Below are 9,337 nucleotides of genomic sequence, written 5' to 3'. Positions count from 1 at the left end.
TCAAATACCTCCATAACTCGAATTATTTAGTTTAGTTTAGCAGGAAAACAAGGATCAGGAGGCACACTCAACTCCCCATCAAGGACCCTATAGGATATAGTCCCCATCAAGGACCCTTTTAGATAAAAAATAAAAAAATAAAAATCAACAGTTTCTTTCGTGACAAGTTTCATGTTTGCCCGTATTACCGCTGTTGTTGTAAACCGTTGGTGTGTTGTAGCGTCCTTTTCGTTATTATCTGCTCATAAGTTAGTGGTTGCTGCTATATGCTGTTACGAATGGCGTGATGTAACAGAACACACGTGCTACGATTAACTTCATTACCTTGGTATATATTATTGCTCTTTTGGCGTTCCATACTAGGTTATACCTAGGTATATTTAAAGCTGAAATAGATCTGAGAATGCTACTTTATTTCTTGCTTGTTCAGTAAAAGACATACACCAGCACCTCATCGGAATTCGTAAACAACATCACTGGAACCCATGACTGGATACACAAAACTTGACAATCCAATCCTGGTATGGCAGCTGTACCTCATTTGCCTTATTTACTCTCCTAGGCATCGCCTTGGCTACAGTACACTACAGTAGGCCTAGCCTGTAGTAACTCAAGTCTTATTTATAGGCCTAGACTACTGTAGGTCTACTGCTACTGTGCTAGTTACAGTAGCTTAGGTTAGACTTGGCTTATTGATATATGCAATAGATATCTGCAAAATAATGCTTTCTTGTTTCCTCAGAAGACGATGAAAACATCCAAATGGGAAAGTAGGCCAAGCCTAACCTACAGTATGTCTGTAAAAATAAAGTCACTGGTGGCCAGGAAGTTACTTGAACTTATGTAGCCTAGCCTAACAGAAACCCAATCAGTGCCAAAGTTACCTTAATCAACCCTTATTTAGCCTATAACCGATATCTGGATGCTCAAGAGGTGGCTAGTGAAGAATTCTTTAATGTAAAATAAGTTTAAATCTTGGTCATTAATGAGAAACTAGCATGATGAGATTGATAATTGGTTTTTAATCCAGTTGATAATGATGCACAGTAAATTGTATTATTCATAAAACCTTAATTTCATTTCAGCAAACTTTATAATGATGGACATGAAACTGTCCCAGAGTCCAATTCTGTGACAATGAAGACAAAGGTGCAGTAGTCAAGGACGAAGAAGATGATGGAATAGAAGTTAGAATTTCTGTAAATGTTCACTCATGGGGAGTGTGATTCTTCCATCAAGTTTGAACCTTGGTTACCTAAATTTTGGCCATATGTACATCAAGTCCGAGGTGAGTTTCTCCTTTCTGTACATTATGAATATTAAATTTCAGATGTTCTGTACGTTATGAATATTACATTTCAGATGTTCTCATTGGTAATTTCATACCTGTGGTACATGTGTCCAAAGTTCAAGAAAATTCATTTGTGTTGCTGTTTCAAGCACATCATACTTTCCAATTATAACCCAACCACTGGCCAGAAGGTTGCTTTGATTATGTGTACTAGACTACTAGCCTGATAAAGCATCTCTGTACAACTATAGATGTGTTATGTTATAGTTATTGCAACTTCAGATCAGCAGGTTTACAAGTTTGAGAGTGATGGTAGACACTAGACAATGATGCTTTATGTGAGAGGAAAACAGTAGTTGCAATAGAAGTACTAACATTTTGAACCTACAGTACTGTAGCACCTGTTAGATCAGTCAAGGGTTTAAACTCTGGTTGACAGGAAACTGAAGTGGGTTTTAAATCCACATGCAATCCATGGTTCTCTCAGGTGCTAGAATGGATTTTCAAGTTGGCAAATTAATTCCAATGTAAATTAAAATTGTTGTAGTAGGATTGTCATCATTTAATTTGAAGTTGTTGCAATTTTTTTTGACATTTGTCTTGCCTTTCATATATCAGAGAGCCAGCTCTTGTCACAAGTAAATGCAGAACCAGCACAAGATGGCAGAGATGATCGTAAAACCATCGATTACTACAGGTAAGCCATGTATACAGCTGCATTTTGGCATTAAAATTGGTAGGGTGTAAAAAACACTTAACTTCACATCTCTGTGTCCCCTGGGGGACTTCCTGTTGGGTGCAGCCACAAACTCATGCAAGAAACCATATCTAAAAGTTACCTTGCAAGTCCCCGTTTATTCACCTGGGTGAAGAGAGGCAATGGAGATAAAGTGCCTTGCCCAAGGAGACAATGTAATGATCTGGCCAGGTCTTGAACCTGCACACCTTAGATCACAAGTCCACTGCCTCAACACAACACTCAGTTGGTTCTCAATTGCTGGAATGCTCCTACATTACGCTATTTCGAGTGTCAAAATTTACAATATTTCTAGTATATACTATAAACATATATATATGTATATATACATATCATTGAAACGGAAATGAGTTGGAAAATCCAGAACAGTGTAAAAACTTCCAGCCTCCACCGTGATTTGTAGTTGAACCTCCTGCTCTAAATGCAGTCGCCATATCCAACGAGTCAATAGACACTTGATATTACAGAGGTTCCAAACCAGTAAGGAAGGTTGGCATTCAACTGTAAGATTTGCTACTTTTATCCAACAATGCTAGTCTTGTTTGGTGACACATTTTGCCCTTCTCTGGAGATCAATTTAATGATGCTGACCAACTCGAAATCATTTCCCCAGCCGGATCTCGAAAGAGATACTTTGAACATGTATAGCACTGAAGTGCTGAAATGCTCATAAATTACACTATTTTGAGTGTCAATGTTTAAATAGATATATATATAACTATACCAGTAGAATCACTGTGTGGCTTAGTGGTACAGACTTCGGTCTGTTACACAAAACGTTCTAGCTTCAATTCCTTCCTTCATATGAAGAGTTCGAAATGGACAAAACTGATCGTGCAGTGGAAATTTTTCTGGTGTGTTGATCTTTAATAATTTATTTCTATATATATTCTTATGATATATGCATGGTTTCTAATTTTTTTTTTTTCATTCTCATCCAGATGAAGGTGAATACAAGTCCAAACCGCCATTGAACAAATGGAGGATACCACATACAAACCAACATACTCCTTCCCTTTATTTAATTCATGAAATGCCAAGGACCAACAAGCAAGAAACACATACAGAGGAGGAAGCCAAGAGAGAAGACCAATCAAGATTCACAAAAAGTTTCATGGCTAAACTCTTTAGGTGTAAAGTATGCAAAGATTGGTTTTTGAAAAAGTCTCTTCTAAATAAACACATGTTGTCTCATTTGGATGAATACCCATTTGATTGTCATTTGTGTAATAAAGCTTTTAAGATTCAAACAAAACTGAAGGAGCACATGCAAACACATTTGACTTTTGAGACGCACCTTTGCATACTCTGCGATAAGGTCTTCAAGTCCAGGAACCGTCGTCGAGTTCACATGCAGTCACACAAGAGAAATAGTACTCTGCATAATAAGTTTACCAAATTGCCAAAGAGGGCTGCCACTGCACCGAACGACAGACCCGAATTGCCAGAGAGAGATGCCACTGCATCGAACTACAGACCCCAATTGCCAGAGAGAGATGCCACTGCACCGAACGACAGACTCAAATTGCCAGAGAGAGATGCCACTGCACCGAATGACAGACTCAAACTGCCAGAGAGAGATGCCACTGCACAGAATGACAGACTCAAATTGCCAGAGAGAGATGCCACTGCACCGAATGACAGACCCCAATTGCCAGAGAGAGATGCCACTGCATCAAACGACAGACCCCAATTGAAAGAGAGAGATGCCACTGCACCAAATGACATACCCAAATTACCAGAGAGAGATGCCACTGCACCAAATGACATACCCAAATTACCAGAGAGAGATGCCACTGCACCAAATGACATACCCAAATTACCAGAGAGAGATGTCACTGCACCAAACGACCAACTCAAACTGCCAGAGAGAGATGCCATTGCACCAAATGATGGATCCGAATTGCCAGAGAAGGATGCCACTGCACCAAATGACCGACCCAAATTGCCAGAGAAAGATGCCACTGCACCGAAACACAGACCCGAAGTAACAAACGACAGACCCCAATTGCCAGAGAGAGATGCCACTGCACCAAATGACAGACCCAAGTTGCCAGAGAAAGATGCCACTGCACCGAAACACAGACCCAAATTGCCAGAGAGAGATGCCACTGCACCAAATGACAGACCCGAATTGCTAGAGAGAGATGCCACTGCACCGAAGGACAGACATCGCTGTAAATTGTGTTCCAAGACATTCCATAAACGATCCTCTCTTGTGTCACACAGTCTTGACCACCGTACGATGAGAAACAAACCCTATAAATGCCAGTTTTGCCACAAAACTTTCACAAGACACTCGCTACGGATAAGCCACGAAAGAATTCATAACGGGAAAAAATCAGGCAAATCTGAGAATATGTTAATGCCTGTTTCTAAAGATGATGGGCTTAAGCCATTCAAGTGTCATATTTGCAAGAAGACATTCAGACTCGGGAAGTACCTTTGGCGCCACAGGAAAATTCACGTTAAAGCTCACAAGTGTCAACTTTGCGGAAAAGATTTTGCCCTACGATCTTCTCTGAAGACACACATGACGACACACCTCGGGCAGCGGTCTTTTCACTGTGTTCACTGTGGCAAATCATTTTGGCAAAAAAACCATCTCAGAAACCACGTATTGATACACACCGGCAAGAAAGAATTCAAATGCCGCATTTGCCCACGCCTCTTCCTACTCTCCAGGGGGAGGCAGGAGCACGAAAAGACCCATTGCAAGGAGAAGCCGTTTAAATGCTCGGTGTGTGAGAAATCCTATCGATGTCAGAATAACCTTAACCTACATAAGCTTGTCCATTCTGCACATGGAAATGCCGTGTGTAAAGTGTGTGGAAAAGCAGGGAAACGCCATAAGACGATGGCGTGTCGGAAGAGAATACTCGGCGATCGGCAGGATGAGCCGAAGGTAACTTGCAAAGTTTGTGATAAAACGCTAAAGGAAAGTAGCCTAAAGATGCACATGACCATTCATTCTGGTCTCACTCCATTTCAGTGTAAGATCTGTGCCAAATCGTTTCGACTGGAAAGGGATTTACGCGTCCACGAAAAAGCGCACAGACGTGAGAAATCCTACGAGTGTGGAAGTTGCCTTCTCCGATTTTCAACCACATCGGACAGGAATTATCACGAGACGATACACACCGGCCTGAAACCCTTCAAGTGTTCCGTCTGCGACGAGTCGTTCCGTCTGAAGAAGTCCCTGAAAAACCACGAGTCCAAGCACACCGGCAAGTGGCCCCAGACCTGTGAGTCTTGTGGGAAAGGATTCAGAGACAAGAGTGCCTTGGTGATTCATGAAAGACGTCACTCTTTAGACCGGGAGAAAGAGGATGGAGCTCTCCTCAAGCCCTTCAAGTGTCGCTTTTGTGACAATTATTACCAAACGGAATCGGGCAGGGAACTGCATGAAAGGATACACACAGGAGTGGGATCTTATCCCTGTCACTATTGCGACAAAGTGCTGAACACCAGGACTAGGTTCACGGAGCACGAGAGAATCCACACCGGGGAGAAACCTTACAAGTGTCAAAGATGCGAGAAGAGATACACCTTGGCAGCGTCACTGCGAGAACACGAAAGGAAACACGACGATCCGTCACCGTTCGTCTGTTCCCTCTGCGGAAATAAATTTGCGTATAAGAGAGGCCTCGTCGAACACGGGCGAAAATACCACAGAGGAAAGAAAGTAGAGTGTCTCACACGTGGAAAAGCGTTCAGGACGGAGAGTGCAGACAAAGTGCAACAAAAAACCCATCCAGTGGGTGTAAGCTTCACTTGTGATCTCTGCGGTGACACGTTCAAGAGAGAGATGAACTTGAAAAGGCATAAGGAAGCACACAAACAAGCGATTGGCAAGAAATGTGATCATTGTGAGAAAGTCTTTGTAAGTTCCAAAAGTTTCAATAGACACAAGAAAAGCCACATTGGCGGAAAGCGATCGAGATGTTTCGTTTGCACTATGGAAGTCAATGCGACGAAGGTGTGTGGGAAACTCGCAGGCAATAATATGGACCTGTGTCAACGTTGTAAATTTGGGTTTGGTTTAAAGGAATTGGAGATTAAACTTAAAAGAGCCAAGTTCAATGTTCAAATACCTATGCTCAGTCAAAACGAGAGCATTTTAATGGACACTTTACCATCTGTTAAAATTGAAGATTAAACTTAAAAAAGCCGAGGTCAATGTTAAAACACCTATGCTTAGTCCAAACGAGAGGATTTTAAATGGACACTATGCCATCTGTTAAAGTTGCATATCCTGCCTTCAGATCTCCTTGGAATTGTTGTTGATCGAAGTAGAAGAAGGTCTCTATTTTTATAATAGTCAAATCTTGTCTTAAATTGTGCTTAATTTGTGTAAATCTTATAAACATGATTTACTTGAAGATGGCACAAACCCAATCAACCGTCCAACCGTCATCATAAATCATATGTGTCGTGGAATAACTGTCATGGACAACTTCCCCAAACAGCTTGGAATAATATCCTTCCATTTGATGGTCTGAGCTAACACAGATTGTTTCTTCATGTACATCAGGGAAAAGACTTGATCAAGTCTACTGTAAATATGACATCATCAAGCCACACTTGCCTCAATCAGTTTTGTTTTTTCGTTGTTTATCTAGAATATTTTTTTTAAATGTAATATGATGATACATTTTGCCTGAGGTATGAAGTGACCATATGGAGAAATGATATTATGGTTTTTCCAAGTCATAATTTAAGTTATGAAATTTTTGTAGGTTTGTCTGACTTCTGACCACTAAATCTGGCAAAGCTGCTGGTCAGTTTTAAGGTTTGGCTTTAATTTATCTCTTGAAGTACAGAAATAACTGAGGTTGCCTTTAGGTCACCAATTTTCTATCAATATTACCAAACAATCACTTAGGATTGTAATTAATCCAATCAATACATTGTCCTACATTTCTCTCATCAAATAAAACATTTATACTGAAGTTAATATTAAAGAAAAATTAAGTTTCATTGGTAGTACAGTATTTTGTCACCTAGACACTTTGCTAACATTCACCATAATCACATGCAAGAAAAACAAGAGAATATGTAAAGAAAAAAATCTGTGGCATTTCCAATATTTTTTTACATTTTCCTTATGACTTGAATGGCAAAGAAAGTAGTAACAGTATCAAGTTGGATTCTAAAAGAAGTCTAAAATATCATTTTATTTTCATTTAAAAATTGATCTTTTGTTGAGAAATTGAGATAAACGTGATTAGAAAGTGTGTAGAAAGTTGTCTGTTTAGGATATTGGTTATCGTTATATAAACAAAATATCAAACCATACTATGATGATACAAAAGTTAAATTCAACAACAATTAAGTTGACTTCACAGTCTTTATGTTGTGTTCATCTCCTTCAAGGTAAAACCCATGGCTACCTGTCTCTAAATCTGCAGTTTCTGTAGAGTAGGACAACATAAATAATTTCTGTATAAGCATTGTGTCATAAATATGCACAGTGATCAGAGATGATGGGGGCCCGAGAAAGGGGGGGGGGGTGGGGGCAGTTGGTTGAAATCTTGCTCTTGGCAAGGTTTGCTATTCTGCAATGTATTGCTACTGTATGCTAATAAGGAAGCTCAAAAAGAAAGATACAAATTAAGTTTTTGTGTTAAAACTTTCACTTTTCCATAGTAGGCTTGTATGAAATCATTAAAACAACTACTCGATTGACTCAAACTCTAGGAAACAATGGATTAACACTGCAAAAATAAAAGACCTGGTCATTCCTGACATAAATGTTCATTTCTCCTTTTTATTCCTTGCAGGGCTAAGGCCGAAGGAATCTATGTAATGGTGGGTGTGTGTGTGTGACACTTGCTTGTAAATACTGAAATTCAGAGTTTATGGTGGACTAATTTCATACTTGGAATGTGGATCCGTCGTATTGAGTGCAAGAAACCTATTGTTTTCTGTGAAGTTCAGTGGTTTTGTGAGGTCAAAAGTCTGAAAACTTTGTGAGCACGAGAACTAAACAAATACATCTTTGTTGAACTTCATACATGGTATGCAGATCCAGCTTGGTGAGTACAAGAATTCTATTGAAATTGGTGGAGGTCAAAGGTCATTTGCAGTCAACATTTTAAGTCAAAGTCTGAAAATCTTGTAAATGAACTTCATACTTTAGTTCCAGCTTGGTGAGTGCAAGAACCCTATTGAAATGGGTAGAAGTCAAAGGTCAACAGGTGTCAAAATCTGAAAACCTTTTAAACATGATAACTCCAAAATTGCAGTCACAATTAACCTGTGAATTCTCCAATTGTATGATTTTCTTTTGGTGGACATAGTTTGGTCAAATTCAGTTCAGGGTTTGTTTGTGAAGGGGCTCTATAAGTCTTTAACAAAACATAGAGTCCTCCAGGAAATGAAATCTTCAAAGAATCAATGATAGTCTTGCTTTAACACACTCAGCAAGTCCCTGGCAGTTGTGTTCACCCTCTGACCTTCAAGGGGTCAACAAGTTTATCTCAAATGGTGGAAAACATATTGGCTCAAGGGGTCAACAGGTTTTCTCAAATGGCTATTTTCTCTATGATTTATACAAGAAGACTTATGCTTTGGCAGTAAGTTGTGCAAATATTTCACAGTTAATAAACAATGTCATGTAGAGCTCTCAGTCAGTAATAACAATTATTAAAGGGATAGCTGCAAGGTGGCAGAGTTGATTTGCTTGCTCAAAAATGGTAAAAGAAAATTTATTGATACAACTATGTGTATATCTTTCACATAGGAAGACTGTTCTTTCTGGATATTGAAATATTTTGGAAAACAAATTCTAGACTATGAAGTCCTTACCAGTTGATTCATAGTTGATGCCCACAAGGGAGTGCTACAAATAAGAGCTGAAAATCTCTGATTTATTCTGGTTCTCACTTAATTCACTCTACATTAGTCGGATAATTATTTGGAATTGTCAGTGAGCAAATTGTTTGGCAAGGAATCGCAAAGCCAACTGGCTTTCTGTTTCATACTTAATCTATATCTTTTTAAAGTTATATTATGTTCAGGACACCCTGACTGGGGAATCTTTACAGACGAGGCAACCATACGCTGTTAGCATTGGTTAGTGAACTCGTGAGATGTTTGAAACAAAAACATGTCGTTTTCATTTCTACTGATAGAATCGATTCTGTTCTAGGACACACTGTATAGACAGCGATCATTAATGACGTCACAACAGAGCAAGTTTTTACAAGTCCCTCGCTATTACGCCATCGCTATTTTAGGGAGCTCGAACAAGCGGCTACAAGTGCGAGTTTTTCCGTTTACTATAT

General features: G+C 39.4%; 1 protein-coding gene across 1 annotated transcript; it reads left to right on the top strand.

Moving 5' to 3' along the window:
• Positions 1–336: 336 nt before the first annotated feature.
• On the top strand, positions 337–9,184 carry LOC139976488 (uncharacterized). Its single transcript, XM_071985276.1, has 4 exons — positions 337–521; positions 1,086–1,288; positions 1,910–1,988; positions 2,990–9,184. The coding sequence occupies exons 3-4, from the start codon at positions 1,934–1,936 to the stop codon at positions 6,205–6,207; spliced, it is 3,273 nt and encodes a 1,090-aa protein (XP_071841377.1). The 5' UTR covers positions 337–521; positions 1,086–1,288; positions 1,910–1,933; the 3' UTR covers positions 6,208–9,184.
• The last annotated feature ends 153 nt before the right edge of the window (positions 9,185–9,337 follow it).

Source organism: Apostichopus japonicus, chromosome 11 (assembly GCF_037975245.1).
Source record: "Apostichopus japonicus isolate 1M-3 chromosome 11, ASM3797524v1, whole genome shotgun sequence".
Taxonomy (NCBI): domain Eukaryota; kingdom Metazoa; phylum Echinodermata; class Holothuroidea; order Aspidochirotida; family Stichopodidae; genus Apostichopus; species Apostichopus japonicus.
Note: the sequence above shows the minus strand (reverse complement) of the source record. Positions and strands in the feature narration are given on the sequence as shown.

Bases quoted from the DNA above. Each gene is read 5' to 3' on its own strand.
- LOC139976488 (XM_071985276.1), top strand. From the start codon at position 1,934: ATGCAGAACCAGCACAAGATGGCAGAGATGATCGTAAAACCATCGATT. The intron at 1,989-2,989 runs GTAAGCCATGTA...ATTCTCATCCAG, and splicing joins AAAACCATCGATTACTACAG to ATGAAGGTGAATACAAGTCC.